Source organism: Diabrotica virgifera, chromosome 9 (assembly GCF_917563875.1).
Source record: "Diabrotica virgifera virgifera chromosome 9, PGI_DIABVI_V3a".
Taxonomy (NCBI): domain Eukaryota; kingdom Metazoa; phylum Arthropoda; class Insecta; order Coleoptera; family Chrysomelidae; genus Diabrotica; species Diabrotica virgifera.
The window spans coordinates 195,140,613-195,164,021 of NC_065451.1; the positions used below are offsets into that span (position 1 = coordinate 195,140,613).

The window sequence follows — 23,409 nt, forward strand, 5'->3', positions numbered from 1 at the left end:
CGACCCACTTGTTCTGTTCTGACCCTTAGTACTCAAGTATGAGTAAAATAAAATACGGAAAGACTTGTTCTGTTCTGACCCTTAGTACTCAAGTATGAGTAAAATAAAATACGGAAAGACAGCTTTAGATTTAATTCGATTCGAGGGCCATCACCATCGGCTGACCCAGGTTTCTACTTTTTAGTGTCTTTAGAGTCGTTTGTGGTCTATCCCGGAGCGAACTAATTCTGGCTGTTCAACTATGCAAATTAATAAAATATTAAATGAGTAGGGACACGTTAGCGACATCTATCTAGAGATAGAAAAAATTCTCTATAGGTCGGAATGCATAATCCTTCGTGACTATCTATTGCCAGAGCTATAGAGCTATTTATCGGCCTGTGTCTTTATAAAGGACCCCGCAACACTCCTCATGGAAAAGTGGTCCCGGTCAAATTTAACGAAACTTCGATCAATGATACTTCTCAGTGAGTAGATTAAAAAAGCCCGTGACAGCTAGGTCTACTACTACTGTTCTCGAGCAACTGAAAAACTACTGTTCTCGAGCTACAGCATTCTGAAGTTCTTAAATTCAGGTACTCGGTTTACGTTAAATGCACTAATTTACGGTCAAGTAAATGAAAATATCTATTCTTGAAAGAAGAGAGACGCATTTTCTTAATGCTTATTTGCGTATTTCATATGAATTCGTGGTCAAAAATAGATACATCGTATATTAGTAGTCTTCAGAAAACCTCCGAAAAGTCTTCAGAAAACTGAAGAAGTGCGATAGAAAAAGTGCTGCTAGATTGACATAAGAATTATCATGTTTTCATGAATGGTTCACGCGTATCCAATACCAGCATAGCTGCAGTTCCACCTAAGTTTTAGAAAACCACAGTGGCGGATCTAGTAGCCCAGTAAATGAACGGGAAATTCGGCGATACCGTGTAATTTTCAGGGGCAACTCCGAATTGCATGAAAATTTGGATTTAGGTTCTACTTACCCTCCACTTCAAAGTTGAAATTGTGTCGTTGGTTGCTTTTACTTGGGGGGTGACAGTCGCCCCTTCTCGGGGGTGAAAAAACATACGTTCAAGATAAGACCAGAAATGGATAAATTGACTGCTTTTAAGCAACTTTTGTTATATAGAGTTTTTTACGTAAGTCAATACTTTTCGAGTTATTTGCCATTGAAAATGTTGATTTTTCGACAAAAAAACTACGTTTTCAGACGGTTTTTCGCAAATAACTCAAAAAGTAAATATTTTATCGAAAAAAATATTCTTAGCAAAAGTGTAGCCTACAAAAAGCCCAAAAAATGGTGTATCAGTAAAGTCTATTAATCAAATAAAAACAAAGTTATACCTCATGAAAAATACGTTCTTATTCATCTAATTCCAAATCGAATATTTCAAGGTGAAATCACCGAAAAATTAAGCACTTTTGGGGAAAAACCCATTTAAACTTTTTTAAAGTGTTTATAAAAACCTTTGTTGTAATTGTTAACAAAAGTTTTGCATTAAAAATAAGCGAGTTACGCTCAAAATAAAGTTGGCCCTCTTTTTTTTTGTAAAAAATAACGAAAATCTCGCCGTGTTTAGCTCCCCAAATGAAATTAATCGCTGCCGCTTTACAAACAATTTACTTACCTATCTATTGTTTATATGATCTGTCAGTCGCACCGGTTTAAAGTGTTTATTTTTGAAAGGGTTGTAATTGAGAAAGCTTGAATAGGTCACTAATCACGAGTGTATGCAAATTTTGAACAGCCATATCTTAACCAATGTTTGTCTTACGGAGAAACAAAATGAAACTAGCATATTTATAATAGCAAAACCTACATTTTTTTACTCTTTAAGATATTTCTTATCACTAATACTTTTTAAGTTATTTTGAAAAAATGATTCAAAAATTTTTAGAAATTTTTTTTACTATAAAACCAAATGTTTTTAAAAATAAGCACTTCAAACCAATCAATACACATACAGTTAAAATAGATGGTAAAGCCAAACGATTAATTTCATTTAGGATGCTAAATAGAGGGAGGTTTTCACGATTTCTGTTACAAAAAAAAAGGGGCCAACTTTTTTTCAGTGTAACTCGTTTATTTTTGATGCTGTAAACTTTTGTAAAAACAAATAGTAAGCTTTTTTTCGATACTTTAAAAATGTTAATAAGGTTTTTCCGAAAAACGCTTCTTTCTTCGGTGATTTCGCGTTGAATTATTCGATTTGGAATTAGACGAATATGAACGTATTTTTCATGAGCTACAACTTTGCTTCTACTCAATTTGTAGACTTTAATGGTACACCATTTTTTTTTCGACTTTTTATAGACTACACTTTTGCTAAAAATATTTTTTTCGATAAAATATTTCCTTTTTGAGTTATTTGGGAAAAACGGTCCGAAAACGTAGTTTTTTGACGAAAAATCAACATTTTAAATCGCGAATAACTCGAAAAGTATTGATTTACGTAAAAAACTTTATAGAACAAAAGGCGCTTAAAATAAGTCAATTTATCTATTTCCGGCCTTATTTTAAACACTCGTCTTTCACCCCAAAGAAGGGATAAATGTCACCACCCAAGTAAAAGCAACCAACAGCACAAATTCAACTTTGAAGTGGAGGGTAAGTAGAACCTAAATCCAGATTTTTCATGCAATTCGGAGTTGCCCCTGGAAATTACACTCCAAAACGGTCATTTATTGGGCTATAGGGGGATAGGGAAATTCCCCCGTAACATGGTCCACAATTAAAGAAAAGATTGTTGAAACATAAAACCTATATTATTAACTGACATGATACTTACTACGGACATACATATTCAACACAATTAGCACGACAGTTAATTATAGGAAAATTAAGGGAACTTATTGCACATGTTATTATCTATGTTTTATAATAATGTGTAGTTTGGGTTTATCTATTTTATGTATTTTGGGGTTGATATTTTATTGGAAGTCGCCCCCTCTCCCAAGGCAAATGTTCCGCCACTGCTACTGAAGCGTCATCAGAAAACTGAGGAACAACCACAATAAGTACTGCCAGAGCAACACAAGACATCTCACGTTTTCATGCATGCAGAATAGAGTGCCTCTAAATATGCCGACGAAACAAGTTTTTGCAAATAGCCTAGATGGTTTGCAAAGAATAATGCTCCGCATATCAGATATGAGTAGAGAACATGGACTTGATCTCAACACGAAAAAAAAAACAAAGTATATACATGGTAGCAAGTAAACGCAAAATATTAATTACAATCTTCTACGGAAAAATCGGGTTTATGTCATCGTCGACTATTTGTACGTTAAGATTTTGCTGATTTCGGTTAGATGCATCATAATATGTCATGTTAACTAACCTGTCGTATCCAGTCTTTCGTTATAAATGTGTTTGAACGGCCCCATCTCGTTCATTCTCGCTATGTGGCCTAGCCACCGCAGCCTGCTTATTGTGATGGATCTACCAATACTGCATCGATGCAAACGTGAAAACGTGAGAAGTCTTGTGCGGCTCTAGCACCACTTATTATGGTTGTTCCTCAGTTTTCTAAACACGCTTCATTAGCAGTGACGGATCCAGACTTTTTCCCTTGGGGGAACTTTCAATGAAACACCAACCAAAAGACATATAAAAAGGTAAACCCAAACTGCTTAAAAGACAGGTGCCATAGTTCTCTGTATTTTCCTAACTGTGGAATTAATTGGGTTGAATTTGTCTGTCTGTAGTAAGTTTTATGTCAACTAATATTTTTTTTTTGTTTCAACAATTTTTTCTTTATTTCTAGACCGTGTTACGGGGGAATTCCCTATCCCCTAGATCCGCCACTGTTCAGTAGTTTTCTAAAGATAAGGTGGAACTGCAGCTATGCTGGTATAGGCCTTTTCATCGATTGTCATTTGTTTCGAGCTTCTGTCATATGTTGTATAATCTGTGTATGATATTAATATACACGGATTATACGACACATGACAGAAGTTCGAAACAAATGACTGTGAATGAAAAGCCCTATTGGATAAGTGTGAACCATTCATGAAAATATGATAATTCTTATGTCAATCTATCAGCACATTTTCTATCGCACTTCTTCAGTTTTCTGAGGACTTTTCGGAGGTTCTCTGAAGACAAAAATACAATGCATCTATTTTTAACCACGAATTCATATGCAACACGCAAATATGCATAAAGAAAATGAGTCTGTCTTCTTTCAATAATAGATATTTTCATTCACTTGACCGTGAATTAGTGCACTTAACGTGAACCCAGTACCTGAATTTAAGAACTTCAGAAGGCTGTAGCTCGAGAACAGTAGTTTTTCAGACCTAGGTACCATGGACTTTTTTAATCTACTCACTAAGAAGTATCATTGACTAAAGTTTCGTTAAATTTGACCGGGACTACTTTTCCATAAGGAGTGTTGCGGGGTCCTTGTAAATATGCATTTTAAGTCAATATTGAGGAAGAGATGAAATTGTATAGTATATCAAAACAAAAAAACTAAAATCGATTTTTGTACGATAGCACACATAACTTCATAACCATCGTACGTCGTTTGTATACGCCAGAGTTCGTTTTAGTGTTACACTACGCACTATTCCTTCACTGCCTAATAGACGTCAGTTACTCTTCTTAAGGCCCATCTAAGAGGTTCCAGTTCATATTTTTTAACAATTATTAAGGAACCAATCTTGAGAAGGGAACTGGGAAAGAACTGAGGGAGGCCTATGTTAGCGATTGGCTTAATAATGATAATGATGACAGTGTTCTTTTTTTTTTGGAGACAACACTCGACAAAATATCAAACAAAGACATTGTAATGATAATAGGCGACTTCAATGCCAAAATTGGTAGAACTCAGCTTAATCATCATATGAGATTCACCTTGGGTCCTTTTGGTCTTGGGGAAAGAAATTAACGAGGCGATAAATTAATAGAGTTCTGTGGCCAAAGAAAATTTTCTGTAATGAATACCTACTTCCAACACCACTCACGAAGACTCTACACTTGGAAATCCCCGGGCGACAGAACAAGAAATCAGACAGAATTCATAATGATCAATTCAAGGTGGAAGTCCTCAGTTACCAACGCAAAAACTTATCCAGGTGCAGATTGTGGAAGCGACCACCAACTCCTTGTAGCTGTATTCCGAATACGTTTTAGAAACAAACACAAGCCCACTCCTAGAACTCCCGGGTTTACAGAGACTGAACTTTTAAATTTCAAAGAAAGAATAAACCCAGTGTTGACTGGGACAAGTACTACCCCCATAGATGATATCGAGACTTTCTGGGGAGGTTTTAAAAGAGATATGTTAGATACATCTAAGCAAAGTCGCCAACCCATAAAAAACAACAGTCGTAAACCATGGATCAGTGACCAAACATGGAAAATTATAGAACAAAGAAAGCAACTTAAAGTTGGCAGCTTTGATTTAAACGACTATCGAAGCTTATCAAGAGAAATGCAAAGAAATTGCCGGAAAGATAAAGACAAATATGTGTCTAACATTTGCCAGGAAGTAGAAATCCACTTACATCGAAATGAAACAAGAGATCTCTTTCAGAAAGTAAAGTTACTGGCTCGGGAATTCAAACCCAGAAATTACGCTATAGAGGATGATACAGGAAATATGATAAGCGATATGGATGCGGTTCTGGAGACTTGGAAGAAATACTGCACAGAACTCTATAAAGCTGAAACTTCTAACATTAATCATATAACAGCACTGCAAGTCTTAACAACAACCCCAGAACCAGATATTCTAAGGTCTGAAGTCGATGAAGCCATAAAACACCTTAAAAGAAATAAATCACCTGTTTGCGATGACATCACGGCAGAACTTTTACAGAACATGGGTGAACATGGTCTCCAATTAATGTGGAGACTGTGCAATCATGTATGGAGAATCGGCAAATGGCCCAGTGATTGGTGTACCGCACTATTTACTCCCATTCATAAAAAAGGCGTAACCACAAAATGTAGTAACTACCGAACCATCTCACTAATTTCACACCCAAGTAAAATTCTGTTGAGAATCATCAAGTGTCGCATGCAGACATACCTGGATAGACAAATACCACAAGAACAGGCAGGTTTCGTGAAAGGTAAAGTCACAAGGGAGCAAATTCTTAATATGCGACAACTCATTGAGAAAGCACGAGAATTCAAAATTCCGATGATCATCTGCTTTCTGGATTATCAGAAGGCATTTGACTGTGTAGACTGGACAGTTTTGTGGAAAGTTCTACATGAGATGGGGGTTCCTGATCATCTGTCAGCTCTGGTGAAAAGCCTATATGAGAACAGTGAAACCAGAATAAGAATTGAAAACCATAAGTCCGACCCTTTTAAAATAGGTAGAGGAGTACGACAAGGATGTATTCTATCTCCAAGTTTTTAAATTTTCTCTGGGGAATATATAATGAGAAAAGCACGCGACAAATGGAAAGGCGGTATTTCTATCGCAGGAAAGAAGATCTCAAATCTCAGATATGCAGATGATACAACATTAATAACTGCATCCGAAGAAGAAATGTCCAGCCTTCTGCAGCTAGTGGAAGCCAAAAGCAATAGATGTGGTCTTAAGATCAATAAACAAAAAACAAAAATTATGATAGATTATTCAAATTCACTTCAGACAACAGGAGCCTTAGACCAGTTTGAAGTGGTTAACGAGTTCAATTATCTAGGATCCTACATCAGTAATACAGGATCTTGTGAAACAGACATACGTAGGAGAATAGGCATGGCCAAAAACGCTATGGCCAAAAACGAAAATCTGGAAAGATCGCTCCTTGTCAAAGAACACCAAAATAAGATTAGTACGTGCCTTAATTTTTCCCATATTTAATTACGGATCCGAAACATGGACAATGAAATCGGGCGACAGAAAAAGGATTGACGCCTTTGAAATGTGGTGCTGGAGAAGAATGCTTCGAATCTCATGGACGGAACACAAAACAAATCACTCAATCCTCCAAGAGCTTAATATTCAGACTCGACTTTCCTCTATTTGCCTCTCCACCGTCTTAAAATTTTTCGGTCATATTGCAAGAAGAAGTGATGACAATTTTGAGAGACTTATAATTTCGAGAAACGTTGAAGGGCGCAGAAGTAGAGGTCGCTCACCTACTCGATGGACGGATCAAGTACAGAAAGCCAGTGGAAAAACATTCTCTGAATCCATGAGGGAAGCTCAGGACAGAAGCCGATGGAAAGAGATAGTTGCTCGTATTATAGGGAATCACGACACTCAGCAATGAGGAAACGACTGAGGAGGAGGAGGTTCTTTTTTTCAATGAGCAGTAAAATTAAAAAACTATAAGAGCTGTATTGACATTTTTGTCATTTCCGTATTTCTAGTAGATGCCGATTTTTCTTCTAGCCATTTTGAACCAAATTTTCGTTTCTCTTTTTGAAGTTTACAACCCAATTGTTTAAAATTCCTTTTTTACCGTGGCGTAGTGTTGTATGTCTAAAAAATGCCTTGATGGGCCCCTAGGCGAGAAAAGAGTGACTATATTCATTGATGTTGTATTAAACTATATTATGATGTATGTTTATTTTAAGATATACTCAGACAATCATCTCTACCAGGGCCGGTGATAACGCGTCTGCAAGCGATGCACTTCAGGCGGGCGCCTCTGTTCAAGGGGCGCCAAAATGAGCTTTTTCTCTGCTGGTGTTATACAAAATAATAATTTAAAAAAACCGAAAAAAGCCCCCCGCTTATTAGGGTTTTTAGAGTTTACGAATGAACTAATTGTATAGGATTACGTAGTTAAATGCTAACTGAATAGTTCTTGTAGGTAAGTAGGTAACTTATACACCCATACCTCACTATACGGCCGCTCTGTATACGGCATTTCGCTATAACGGTTCTGTTCAATTATGGCACGGTTTCGATTTACGGCCTAAAATGTTTCGCTATAACGGCCCCACGTTGTCATTCTCGAGCAAACGCAATCTCGATGCACACTCTTTTCTATTTCCACTTGTTTATGCATAATTTGAAAATACAATGAGATGAGGCCGCATCTAAGGAATATCTTAACATTTTAAAGGGAATTATAGAAAAAGGTGGTTATAAACCTGAACAAGTGTTTAACGTAGACAAAACAGGACTTTGTTGAAAGCAAATGCCTGATCGCACGTACATTTCAAAAAACGAAAAATCTCCGCCTGGTTATAAATAGTCTAAAGGACGATTAACTTTGCTACTTGGTGCAAATGCCACTGGTGATTCCAAGCTAAAACCACTTCTAATTTGTCAAAAAATCCAAGGCCTATTACAGGACTAAATAAAAATAATTTACCCGTTATATGCAGATACAACAAGAAAGCTTGGAATTTGTAGATTGTTTTGGGTTTTTGGAATCTATTATTATTATTTTATATACCAGTGTATGTGCTTTCTTTGTATATATTTTTGATTTTAATAAAATAAACAGATAAAATGCATTTTTAACGACAAACCATGTAACATATTTAACAAATTTGGAACCGATCCCATTAAATTTTAATGAATTTGTATTAGAATAATTGATTCGTTATACGGCATTTCGCTTTGCGGCCATGTTTCGTAGAACGTATCTAGGCCATAAAGCGAGGCATGGGTGTAATCTGTAGATATATGTATTAGTTAAGATTAACATTTTTTTTATTTAAAATTGAACTATGCGCACTCTTTGCGGTTGGTATTACGTTACTACGGCTGGTATGACCAGGCTAGATAGTACTACTACCCGTGTGTGTACGGCCTGAATACTCAATTATCGACCAATTATACGACATTCTTGTGACTAATCCAAAACCTTAATATTTACAAAAATATTTTTACCATACTACCTTTAAGGTACTTCAAGACGGTCAGATCAGTTCTCCGTTCAGTCTCAGTTTTAGTCGAACGTCGAACTGTCAATTATTATGTGTAACACAAAAAACTGTAAGAAAAACTTACCTTTGGCTCGATGGGTATATTAAAAGTTATCGGATCCGTTGTCAGTTAGCCTCTCTGGTAACTGCAGCAATTCTAGATATGCATCCTCACCGATTCTTAAATAGTTTGATCAATCAGAAGGTTCAAAATGAAGTTGTTCAGAATGAAAGTCAAAATTTAAATGCGAAAGTGTATTTCTTTTCAGGAGCCATTTTTGACTCCATCTAGTTCTCTTTTCGTGGTTGTTTTAGTGCTAAGCACAACTCGACCGCAATTAGGGCATCTTTGTTCATCACTGAACTGTGCAAGACAAATGACAACTGACAACTAAACTGATCGTCTGACAACAAAAACTGAACTGACAACTGTACTAAAACTGACACTGAACGGAGAATTAATCTGACCGTCTAAATGTACCTTTATTAATTTTAAGAGATTACCTACCACCTTTAGTTTTAAGACATTACCTGGTATTGGAGTCTCGACCAAACGAGCACCAAATTTTTGTAAAGCCGGCATTGAGTTAACCCTTTGGAACTCCCGTATACCTACAATAAACTTGCGAATATCCTCATTTTCTGAATCTGAAAAAAAGTTAGCATAAAATTTCGGATGATCAAACGGATTGCTTGACCTTAGTTTTATCGAACCGTATGATTTTGGATGAAGTAATACTGGAGTACACTAAAACAGAAAAAAGCCTTTGTATATATCATAAAGGGGGTCTACCCCAAAATCCCGACAGCCAAAATCCCGACAGCCACAATCCCGATGGCCAAAATCCCGACAGGCCAGAATCCCGACAGGTTTGACAAGTTTCTTTTTAACATATAATTACATTTATTTCTTGTTTTTTGTTTATGGCTATGGCCATCTGTTTTTATTTTGTGTTACTAAACAAAAGTAGTTACCATTTAATATGAACTAATTTTCTAAATAAAATTTCTAACATGGGTATATGAATTAAATTATTTTTTTTTGCCAATATATAGTCCAATAATATATTATAATCAAATCCTGAATTCAAGTTTACTTTCATATAATAGATATTATCATGTCACTTACAACCTTCCATTTCAGTAAGTATAGCTTTTAGGGAGCATCCATAAACTACGTCGTAAAAATTTGAACTTTTTAATACCCTCCGTCGTAATTCGTCGTTCAGAGACGACTCCCCCCATGTCGACGTCGTCGTTGCAACTCACGACCCCCCTCTCATTAATTTAAAAAAAAATCAATATTATTTCTGCTTTTTTTTAATCAACTATGAGGGGGTAGGCGTCAAATCTTGATCCAATGCTATTTAAATGCATTAATTTTTTTCGAATCCTGAGAAAACTAATAAATATATTTGAAAAATTTAAACGCAGAAAAAAATATTACATTATTACCGAAGGTTGAAAGTCCCTTAGAATAAACAAAAGGTTTCTTTTGAATGAAATATTTGAAATGAAAAATCAGACAAAATTTTCTCTTTTTTTTCAGCCCTGTAACTTATTAAAATAAACATTATAGATGTTTTCAGGAACTTTTGGCCCTCGGCAATAATGCAGTCTTTCAATCTGCGTTTAAATTTTTCAAAAATCTTTATTGGTTTTCTTAGTATTCGAAAAAAAAATGAATGCATTTAAATAGCATTGGACCAAGATTTTGCGGAGTATGCTTTCTTAACTGCATCATATAAATCTTTATATTTATTTTGTTCTGATTTCGATGCCATTTCTTCTAAAGTATAAATACGACTTACTAACTAAATAGAAAACAATATCTTATTTCTATTCGTTCTTTCAGAACTGTTGTTTCACACACAGTATGCAGCACATAAATGAACTAACAATTTAATATTTTTTTGCTTCCAGACGTTGTTCTGTGTATAGAAGCGATTGTTTAAACCCAAAGAACAATGTCTTATTGTTTGTTGTCCTGTACAAAAGTGCTACCTAATATTATTTTAACGCCGTGACTGATAAAAACGAAATGAAAAGTATGCGATAAAAGTGTCTATAATAGAATTATTCTTTTTAATTTTAACAAAGGTATATTTATTCGTAGACGTTTTGTTTTATTTTCAATTTCATATCAAAAACTAGACGTTTTTATATGAATATCTGATACTTTAATGCTGGTAGAAGCTAGTAGAAAATTATTTTTATAGACACAATAGCGAGAAATTTAAATATACCAATATATTAAACGACGTCGAATGGGCACTCATACCCCCTCCCTCTTCTCAACGACGTAGTTTATGGATGACCCCTTATATTATAAAATGAAGTGTTTAAATAATTTTTTTTTTAAAATACATAATAATTAGTTATTAGTAAGTAATAATTTTTCAATTTCAATATTCTATAATATGATTTGTTATTGCATTTGAAAAGGAAACAATAAATATTCAAAATGTAGTGGTCGGAATTTTTACTTATGCGAGTATTGTTGCATGTCGGGATTTTGGCCTGTCGGGATTCTGGCGTGTCGGGATTCTGGCGTGTCGGTGTTTTGGCTGTCGGGATTTTGGCTGTCGGGATTTTGGCTGTCGGGATTTTGGGCGCCACTATGATAAAGGGTACCTCTCGTTTGATAGGCAAAATGCTCTCACTCAAAGAAGTCAATTTTTTTCATTTGTTTACGTTCTGTGTGATTAAAAATAAGACAGCGCATTTTTAAACCTCTCTACCCCCGTTTCTCCCTCCGATTTTTTAGTTTTTATTTTTATTTTTTGGTAGAATGCAAAAAATTTAGAAACTAAAAAAAATTCATATGCATAATTGAGGTTTTACAATAAATGTTTATTTTTGTAGAGTAGGTTGAGTGTATCTATATATAACCTCAAAATGCATTTTTTTATTTTACAAAAAAGCGTAATTTTTTTTTGAGATGGCTTCAGGTCTTTTTTTATTTTGTGTATTTTATCAAAATCTATATTTTTATTTTTTTTCACATTTTTATGTAAGGTGCGTCACCTTCAAAAACCCGAAAAACTTGTATTCTAGGAGTTTTTGGGAATTTTCTAAATTTTTCTTCAGACGTCAAAATAGATAAAATCAAGGTTTTTTTTATAAATTATATATAATTTGAAGTAATTGAGTCCTTTAGTTTAGGACATTCAAAAATGCGAGAAACGCGCTCAAACCCCTTAACATACGTGGGGCGTTTTTTGCGGATTTTTTTGCTGGTTTAAACGTATTTCGCCAAATCTATATGATCAACTTGATACCAGGGAAGGCGAAACGAAGATATATAAAATAGCCAAACAGAGAGCAAGGAAAGCAAAAGATTTTAATCAGATTAGATGTATCCGAGATGAAAATAATAAAATACTAGTTCGCGAAAGGGAAGTCAAAAAGAGATGGAGAAAGTACTTTGACAGCTTATTAAATGAAGAATTTGACAGACAGCCTGTAGAGTCAACGGAGACCGTAGCAGCAATGGTCACCAAAATAACCAACGAGGAAGTGGCTCAAGCGCTTCAAAAAATAAAGAAAGGAAAAGCGGTAGGACCAGATGATATTCCTGGGGAAGTATGGAGAGCATTGGGAGAGACAGGAACAAGGTGGCTAGCAGGTCTATTTAATAGAATTATGGAAGTCGGACAAATGCCAGACGAATGGAGAAGCAGTATACTGGTACCTGTTTACAAAAACAAGGGAGATATACAACAATGTACAAACTACAGGGCTATAAAACTGCTTAGCCACACCATGAAAATATGGGAAAGAGTAATTGACAGACGGATACGTGAAGAGACCGAAATATCCGAGAATCAATTTGGCTTTATGCAGGGTAGATCAACAACAGATGCAATTTTCATTATAAGGCAGTTGATGGAAAAATACAGGAGTAAAGAAACAAACGCTCATATGGTATTCATTGATCTTGAGAAAGCATATGATAGAGTTCCTCGAGAGATTCTGTGGTGGGCACTCAATAAGAAAGGAGTCCCTGGTGAATATGTAAAGATTGTGAGGGATATGTATGAGGGAGTAACGACTAGTGTTAGGACAGGTGTGGGAGAGACTGATAAATTTCATGTGAAAGTAGGATTGCACCAAGGCTCTGTGCTTAGTCCGTATTTATTCTCATTAGTTTTGGACCAGATAACAGCGAAACTACAGGGTAACATTCCATGGTGCTTAATGTATGCTGATGATGTCGTGTTAGTAGGAAATAGTGAAAGAGACTTAGAACAAAAACTGGAACAGTGGAGACAAGCTCTGGAGGAAAAAGGTTTAAAACTTAGTAGGACAAAAACAGAGTATTTGGAATGTTCATTTAAAGATGGAGCTACTACAAATAAAATGGTATCTTTGGATGGTGAAATGATTGTGAAAAGCAATAGTTTTAAGTACCTAGGATCGGTATTACAGAGTAATGGAGAAATAGATGGAGATGCATGCAGTAGAATTAGGGCTGGATGGATGAAGTGGAAAGAAGCGAGTGGTGTGTTGTGTGACAGAAAAATTCCAATGAAGCTGAAGGGAAAGTTCTATAAAACAGCCATAAGACCGGCTATGATGTACGGAACTGAATGTTGGGCAGTGAAAAAGAAAGAGGAACAACGAATGCATGTGGCGGAAATGAGAATGCTTAGATGGATGAGTGGAGTGACAAAGAAGGATAAAATTAGAAATGAGTATATTAGGGGAAGTCTAGGTGTGGCACCAATTGATGCCAAAATGAGAGAGCATAGGTTAAGATGGTTCGGTCATGTTCAACGTCGAGACGTTAATCACCCAATACGAAGAATAGCTGAAGTGCAGATTCCTGGAAGGAGTAGGAGAGGAAGACCAAAGAAGACCTGGGGGGAGGCGATAAGGCAGGACATGTTGGTAAAGGGGATTAACATTGATATGACCCAAGACAGAATTGTGTGGAGAAATGCAATTAGGGAAGCCGACCCCGCATAGGGATAAGGCAAAGAGAATGATGATGATGATGATGAAACGTATTTCGCCAAATTTTTGAATATCCTAAAGGACTTGCTTAATTTAAATTCTTCTTCTTATTATTACGCCGTGTCCTTTTGAAGGTTGGATCCAAATGACAATTGTAGTTTTGAAAACTGCCGATGCCGCACGAAAAATTTCTGCAGACGAGCGGTCAAACCATCTTCAAATAATATTTAACCTACATATTAAAAAAACCTTGTTTTGATCTATTTTGAAGTCTATAAAATAGGGAAAATCCCTAAAACCCCATAAAAACCAATGTTTCGGATTTCTGAAGATGGTTCAACTTACGAAAATTCCCAATAAAGTTATAAATATAGTTTTTGATAAAATACACAAAATAAAAAAAAATTGCACCTACAGCCTTTTCCGATTTTTGAAGTTATACTTCTTTACGGGCGTAATGACGGTGAAATTTTATATGGGAAAACCTAGCGACCGGGCGCATGCGCATTATAACTTTGTTCTGATTGGATGTTCAAATGACATGACAAAAATTATCCAATATGGCAGCTGTGGCACAGCTGTGGGACTGTGTTTGGTTATAATGTATGCTTGTTGCGTTTTAAAATTTGTAGGAAGAGAAACAACAAACAAAAAGTTAGTTAATGGTTATACTGCCTTTTTAAATAGTTTTCATATTATATTTTTGGACTTATTTACATAGAAGAGATGATTGTTGCATGCCAATGTGAAAGCTCATCAAACTGTGCCTAGTATGAGTGCCGCAGATCTCGCTTATTCAAAGCTAAAGAATCTTTCACTGGTAAGTGTTTTATAAATAGTTGATCAAATTTTGTTATGATATTTGAACATAGCCACTTTGCACGACGCAAGTGATTGCGAAATGTATTAGTCGTTATACGGGCTCCGATACCTACCTTGAACCTACCAAAATACATAAGTAGTATGTAATACTTTTTTTTACATAATTTGATTACCATCAAAATTTATATCAATATTCACCTAATATATTGTCTTCTTACCCTATGTTTTGTTGTATTTTTTCAATTCTAAATCATTTCAATTCAAAATCAAAATAATTTGATTTACATAAGTTAAAAATGTCAAAAGGTTAATCTGTTTAGTTAGACGATCTTCGCACATAATGACAAGCTGCCTCTGTGGTGCAGTTTTAATGCGGGTGAATCCCAATACAACACAAATACCAGCCGCGTGGTAAGTTGGTTCGAATCCCAATAGAAACTTTTATTTTTTTATTTTTTTTTATACATTTTATGATTGTAAGTATATTTATTATATAATTTTATTTTCAGAAAATACGTATTTAGTTAAAAAATTTTCCGACAATTAATGTTCAGAAATCATTTGTGGCATTTTTAATGTGTTTGTGTGTGTTTTATTTTTTTATTATTTTAATTTTTGGCACTGTTTTAATAAAAATGTTTGAGAAGTATTAAGTATAAATTAATTTAATATTTAAATAAAATATAAATAAAAAGTATATTAATTTCGTTTATAATCATATAATCATATAATCATATAATAGAAGTATAACTTCTTACGTGCGTACAAAGTACACACACATTCTTTTTTTTTTGTGATATACATACTTACGGGTATATAAAAAATAAACTTATTTTGTAAAAGCCTGAACTATGCCTATAAATTTATGGAAATTTTTAAATTGATTTCATCCCACTTAAAAAAATGATGTTTTTGGGACAGGTAGAGAAGGTGGTGGGGTAAAATATCGCTATTATTTTTTTAACCACATAAAATATGTAAAAAGATGAAAACATTGATTCAAGTTGTATCAACGATCTCAAAAAATATAATTTAGACTGCAAAAACCCTTAAAAACATTGAAAAATGGTTTTGGGGTGTTTGCAAGTTTTTCTCCAATTTTTGAATCTATTAAGAACTCAGAAATACTACTATATACATATTATCTTTTTACCTGGTATGTATACTGGTTCTCCAAAGGTTTAAATAGTTTATCGTAAATCTTAGGTGGTACGTTAAACATATTTCTAAAAACAATTCCATAATCATTTGCCAGAGATCCTCCAATAATCAATAATTCCATGTCTGGATATTCAGGATCTGAACCGGCCGTTATGTTTGTATGGACGTAATTGATAGCTTCTACACCACCTGCGAAAAAATAACATTAAGTCAAATATTTCTGGTTATCTTTCCATTAACCCTGTATTTTAGTTGTTATCCATGTTCCACCATTATTTTCAACAACCAGATCTTTCCTTCTTTCCCAATGTGGGTTTCATCGCCGCCGTTTCGATGCCGCCAGTTCGATGCCGATGCCGGCCGATTCATCGCCAGTCAATTAATCGCTATCTGATATATTTCCGAATTTTCGACAATTACAATTATTAGTTATTTTTTACTATTAATTAGGAATTCTAGGAAATGCGAGATATGACGGCGATGAAATGGACTGGCGATGAACCGGCGGCATCGAAACGGCCGGCGATGAACCGGCGGCATGGAAACGTCCCATTCCGTCCCAATGTACCTTATCATGTAGCACACATTCACTTAAGCAAAAATATCAATGATTAATGCCTGGTTGTACCAAGAGATCTTAAGCTTAAGACGTGCTTTAAGCTTCACTTACGAAAATACGCGTTGCACTATTGAGTCCTGGACCAATTTTTAGCTTGCCACAATTGATTTCCACGTAGATTGATTAGATAAGAATCGAAAATTATGGTGCAACGTAAGTCAGACTCAAAGCAGCCTTATTTATAAACTGAGCTTAGCTAAGCTGGAGCTTAAGATTTGTTGGTGCAACTAGGCATAAAACAAATACCTCCGATAAGGTTTTTGTTCAAATCATTAGATTACCTCTGACTAGACAATTAAAGCTTGAAGGATGAATAAAGAAATGGAAATCCTAAATACCATCAAAACAAGAAAATTGGAATATCTCGGACATATTTCACGTGGAGAGAGATACAGCTTGCTCCAATTGATTATGCAGGGAAAGATTCAAGGAATGAGAAGCATAGGGCGACGCAGAATATCGTGGCTGCGCAATCTGAGTGGTACGGATGTACATCAAATGAACTTTTCAGAGCAGCCATCTCTAAAATACGAATAGCTATGATGATTGCCGACCTCCGCCGCGGAGATGGCACTTAAAGAAGAAGAAGACAATCAAAGAATAATTGAACACGTGGATCCGTAAATCTACAGTAGGAACAACAGTTAACTTAAATTGGGATCAAGCAAAGGAAATATGAATAGGAATAGAAAAACCAAGAGTGTCGTTTACTAGTATGAAGCAAGTTTTCACCTCTAACAGCCTCACCCTACCTCTCAAAATCGGACTTCTGAAATGTTATGTATTCCCCGTTGTGTCATATAGAGTGGAGTTGGCTGTATACCATTACAAAAACATAAAATCCTTTATAAAAGGTATATTAGTTAAAATCCCTATACAGGGCTACATCAAAGACATAACTGGTTTTCAATCGGTTGACCGATCATCATCAATGTAATCCTAAAATGTGCCTAACCAGATAAAATGATGCGTATTTAAAATGCTGACTAAGTTTATAAAAAGTTATAGGCTATACTCACTTAGAATCTAACATGCTAACCACCAAAGTAAAAAAAAATTGGGTATAACCCCTTTATAATTGATCCGTCATAGGGACATATTATTATGAAAAAGATGTGATTTATAACATGGATGTATAAATATCCAATGTTTTACGCCCGAGGTACCAATGAGCTCAATTTGACTAGTTCACATCATGGCTGTATGGAAGCAAGTGATTTTGATAACGGAAATTCCGAATGATGACACGACAAGAATGACAGTTCCACAGGAAGTTATAATTTCCCTTTTGTTTATTGATATTTATTGTAAAATTTGTTAAATTATTAACAATAAAAACAGTCGTTCTCACTGTGGTAAATAGTCTATTAAAATGGAAATAGACTTGATGTAAATGTTAGAATATTGTAATGAAAAAAGTAGGCAAACCACATTCCACGTAAGACAGAAAACTTAATAAACGTTATCAAACCATTTATATGTGATATCCAGGGCTTAGAAAAGCAATTGTATGTTTATTTAAAGTTATCAGTTATATTAGAATAATTGGAAGTTGTTATAGTATGTGGAAGTACCATAAAAGATCACTGTGTGGGTGACAGAGATGTAGAACTGTTTTCTGATCTGGGAGGGATATATAATACAAGCTAAGATACATGCGATCATTTCTCAAGATCCCTGCATACTGCCTGGAACTCTAAGGGTTCGACAAAACAGACCAGTATATGATATAGTTAAACATAGGGGAGAGGGTTAGTGTTAGAGGTTTATGAGATTATAATTAAAATGTAACATGAACGGGACCCAGAAAGAGTAGTGAGACTATTACATTTAGTTACAGTATGAATATATGGGGTGGAGATAGTCATAGAAAAATTATGGATGAAAATTTAGAGATAAATAGGTATGTATGTGGGTGATGATAACAGATGTTGGTTTGTGTATGTGTATAATTGGATAGATGATAGTGGTTAATGGATAGAGATGAATAAGGAAAGAAAATTATTATGGGTTGTGTCAAATCAATTGTAAAGGTAACTGTATGAAAGTGATAGAAGTAATAAAGAGGTGAAAAGTACTATTGTAATTAAAAGAGGTGTTAAGAAAAAAGTTGTAGATGAAGTGGATGGAAGTCTCGGTTGAACGAAACATGGCGGTTGACACAATTTGGACTTTTTTGTTTTTCTTTGACTATTTCTAGGTCCTCGTACAAGTCCAACTTTAAGAAGTCTCTCTGTGGGATATTGTGTAGAAGAGAAACGTCATCTGGGATGTTCAGAGTATGATTTTTCTCTTTAAGATGTTGTGAAAAGGTAGAGGTATTCTCTCTCTTGATGTGTTCAAGAGAGCGAGAAGCAAGTGATCTACAAGTTCTTCCTATGTAGGTGGCATCACAGTCAGAACATTGTAGTTTATAAACACCACTACGATTCATATAGTTGATAATATCTTTGGTGTTAGATAGAGACTGTCCTATGTTAGATAGAGACTGTCACTTTCATACAGTCACATTTACAGTTGATTTGGCACAATCCATAATGATTTTCTTTCCTTATTCATCTCTATCCATTAACCACTATCATCTATCCAATTATACACACAAACCAACATCTGTTATCATCACCCACATACATACCTATTCATTTCTAAATTTTCATCCATAATTTTTCTATGACTATCTCCATCCCATATATTCATACTGTAACTAAATTTATTAGTCTCACTACTCTTTCTGAGTCCCGTTCAAGTTACAATTTAATTATAATCTCATAAACCTCTAACACCAGCACGCTCCCCTATGTTTAACTATATCATATACTGCTCTGTTTTGTCGAACCCTTAGAGCTCCAGGCAGTATGCAGGGATCTTGAGAAATGGTCGCATGTATCTTAGCTTGTATTATATATCCCTCCCAGATCAGAAAACAGTTCTACATCTCTGTCACTCACACAGTGATCTTTTATGGTACTTCCACATACTATAACAACTTCCAATTATTCTAATATAACTGATAACTTTAAATAAACATACAATTGCTTTTCTAAGGCCTACATATCACATATAAAGGGTTTGATAACGTTTATTAAGTTTTCTGTCTTACGTGTAATGTGGTTTGCCTACTTCTTTCATTACAATATTCTAACATTTACATCAAGTCTATTTCCATTTTAATAGATTATTTACCACAGTGGGAAAGACTGTTTTTATTGTTATTAATTTAACAAATTTTACAATAAATATCACAAAACAAAAGGGAAATTATAACTTCCTGTGGAACTGTCATTCCTGTCATGTCATCATTCGGAATTTCCGTTATCAAAATCACTTGCTTCCATACAGCCATGATGTGAACTAGTCAAATTGAGTTCATTGGTACCTCGGGCGTAAAACATTGGATATTTATACATCCATGTTATAAATCACATCTTTTTCATAATATGTCCCTATGACGGATCAATTATAAAGGGTTTATACCCAAATATTTTTTACTTTGGTGGTTAGCATATTAGATTCTAAGTGAGTATAGCCTATAACTTTTATAACCTTAGTCAACATTTTAAATACTTTGCATCATTTTATCTGGTTATACACATTTTAGGATTACACTGATGATGATCGGTCAACCTATTGAAAACTATTTATGTCTGATGTAGCCCTGTATAGGGATTTTAACTAATATACCTTTTATAAAAGATTTTATACTAATGAAAAAGTAGAGGCCTTCGAAATGTAGGCTTACCGACCTACTACGTATATCCTGGACTCAGCATGTGACCAACGAGAAGGTACTACACCAGATAGGTAAAGAGAGAGAGGTAGGAATAACTATAAAGAAAAGAAAGTTGGAATACTTGGGTCACGTTATGATGCACAATAAATATAGAGTACCACAGCTAATCATCCAAGGGAAAGAGACAGCAGAAGGGGTCCAGGGAGGAGGACACACCAGTGGCTCCAAAACTTGCGACAATGGTTCGGATTGTCATCTGCCGAACTATTCAGATTGGCCGTAAACAAAGTCAGAATAGCCATGTCAATTGCCAACGTTCGGAACGGACAAGGCACATAAAGAAGAAGATATTTCTTGTTGTCTTCCCATTTACCTCGCATTTTAGTTGTTATCCATGCTCCAACATTATTTCCAACAACCAGATGTTTCCTTCTTCCCCAATGTATTTTATCACGTAGCACACATACACTAAAGCAAAAATATCAATGATTTGAACAAATACCTCTGAGTCTTATTGAAACGACAATGCTGCGAATATTTAGCAGAAATACAGAACATATGTTTTCAAGGTAAATTTTTGCCAACGCAGTAAATACCTACAACAGGTTATTTTAGAACCTGGCCAGGAAAGAAAGTATCTTCCAAAGGTTTAATAGACTTTAAAGCCAGAATCTATTGAAATATATATAAATATTTGTAGTATATACACAAAACGGCCTAAAATGGAGCTCTATCAGACATCTTCAAGAGCAACATGCCAAATTATCTGAAAAAGACGTTTGACCAGTGTTTGCTTCAAGTCATGACTTACGGCGTCGAGACACTATCGTTAACCAAGACCACAGCAACCAAACTTAGAGTCGACCAAAGAAGAATGGAATGGTCACACTTGCAGTGACTCTCAAAGACAAAACTCTTAGAAATGACGAAATCAGAAGGACAGGCGTCACAGATGTCATAGAGGGAATAGCATGCCTGAAGTGTAATTCTTCTTCTTGATCTGTCTATCCGTGACGAATGTTGGCGATCATCATGGCAATCTTCACCTTATCTGCAGCAACGCGGAAAAGCTGCACAGATGTTGTGTTGAACCAGGTTCTGAGGTTCTTTAACCAGGGTATTCTTCTTCCTGGACCTCGCTTTCCAAATATTTTTCTTTGCAGAATGGCTTGTAGGAGAGCATATCTGGATTCATTTCGCATAATGTGTCCAAAGTATTCCAACTTTCGAGATTTGATGGTGGTCAGTACCTCTCGGTTCTGGAATTATCTGGAGTACCACTCGGAAGTGGAATTGGGCGGACCATATATCCAGAATGAAGGACGGTAGGTGGATCCAAAAAATTACAGTGTGGAGACCACAAACAGATAAAAGAAGTAGAGGTACAAGATGGAGAGCCGACGTCAAAGGGTAGCTGGGAATTGGTTTCAGGAAGCTTAAGATCGACAAAACTGGAAAAAATTAAGGGAGGCCTATGTTCAACTTTGGACGCAGAAGGATGGATGATGATGATGATACACAAAGCATCTGTCAGGACGTTTGTGGAAAGTTCTGTCAGACCAAATGAACTTTTTGTATTCTAATACCTATAGTCTAAAATAGATCAAAAAGCTGTGAGTACTACACTATTTTTAACTTTTATTGTGAATTTAAAATACTCACCTATAGAAGTGAAAAATCCTCTTCCTAAAAGGAAACCTGGATAATTGGCCAGATTCAAGATTTCATTGATCGTATTTATTGAAACACTTGTGTTTAGTGTGTAAACTAAACCCGGGAAAGTGGCATGATCGTACATTTTCTTTCCCACTGGTAGGTCTTTAATTACGTTTATACCTAAAATCAAAAATATTATAAATTTTTTATAGACAGAGAAGGGCAATATTATGGAATAAATTCATTTTCTCTAAAACGGACGATTTTGGAGAAAAATCCAGAAATAGATCGATGTTTATTTTTAAATTACAATTTTTTAATATAGGTATATTTCATACTATGAACGTCATCCATCTGCGCGTGATGGCGTAATCGATGACTTTTTTAAATGGGAATACGTGACGTGTGGTAGCTTATTTGAAAGGTTATTCAATTCTCTATTCATTAATTCAAAGTAGTATTCAAAAGCATTGTCAACTTTGGAACGCTGTAATACCCAGATAAATTAATAAAATTAAACAAATTTCTAGTGGATATTATTTTTGAAAATCTTCTCTAAAATGATGTCATTTTATTATAAAATGACAAAAAAGTTTTTTTTCTGAAAAATGGCTTTGGCAGGGCCAATTAGCCAGACTTGTTTGTGATTGATTGCTGCAGATTTATAGTCATAAATTTCTTATTTCATAACATAAGTACATACTACAATATTATTTTTATAGATACATAGGTACATTGTATTGCTTTTATTATTTTGTTTTTTAATTATTTTACTGTGTTTTTTTTTAATATATATTTTAATTTGTGGTAAATGTTAGAATATATGTAGTAGATATTGTTGTCATTTATATATTGACAGCATAGACTGTTAAAATGTAATGTCAAGAAATATGAAAAAAATGTCAGTCATGTTCAAGTAATAGTAGATTATACCACGAGTCAATAATGATGGCTATTATTCCCGAGAAATATTTACGAACCGAGCCGCGTTAGCGGTGAGGGAGTAACATTCCGAGGGAATGAGAGCCATTATTGCGAGTAGTATACTCTACTTTATCTACGACAAATTAATTAATTTAAGATTTTTAATGAACAACTTTATTTGTTAAAAACATTAAAATTAGGAATAGTACAATTAATAAACTGAATTGGTTGAGAATCATCATTAACTTTAGTAGAGTTTTTAATACAAATATTTGGGATCTCGATTGCTGTAGAACAAGTAGATGGTACATTACTGTTTATCTCTTTAGCGATAGTATCTGCTGTAGTTGCCTTGTTTCTCATAGACTGATCAATGTATCCTTCAGCTACCTGTGTTGACTTCCAGCCCCCATGACGCTCTCAACACAAACTGTCAAATATACTATTCGTTTGACAGTGACATTTTTTGAGGTTGATTATTTTGTTTCCGTGGTGAATTTTGTGATTGTTGTGCCAGAGGGATTAATAGCTATTAATTCCGCATTATTAATCCCTAAGGGATTATTATATGGCATTATATTGCAAACACCACAAGTATATTACATATATTATGTATCAGTCGTAGATAAAATGTTTTTCTATTGTCCTGTAATTCAGTGAATTATAATTGTTGATGGTTAG

At 34.9% G+C, this 23,409-nt stretch overlaps 2 protein-coding genes across 3 annotated transcripts in view; one reads left to right on the forward strand and one right to left on the reverse strand.

Moving 5' to 3' along the window:
- LOC114339236 (protein NDRG3) overlaps positions 1 to 23,409 on the forward strand; it is a 658,690-nt gene that overhangs the window by 251,555 nt on the left and 383,726 nt on the right. The gene's annotated exons all lie outside the window — the stretch shown is intronic.
- Positions 1 to 23,409, reverse strand: part of LOC126891992 (glucose dehydrogenase [FAD, quinone]-like) — a 106,723-nt gene that overhangs the window by 19,859 nt on the left and 63,455 nt on the right. For both annotated transcript variants that reach the window (XM_050661370.1, XM_050661369.1), the window contains exons 6-8: positions 21,811 to 21,984; positions 15,792 to 15,988; positions 9,389 to 9,605 (exon numbers count right to left, since the gene is read on the reverse strand). In XM_050661370.1, the coding sequence (XP_050517327.1) occupies positions 9,389 to 9,605; positions 15,792 to 15,988; positions 21,811 to 21,984 (588 nt within the window). The remainder of the gene's footprint in view (positions 1 to 9,388; positions 9,606 to 15,791; positions 15,989 to 21,810; positions 21,985 to 23,409) is intronic.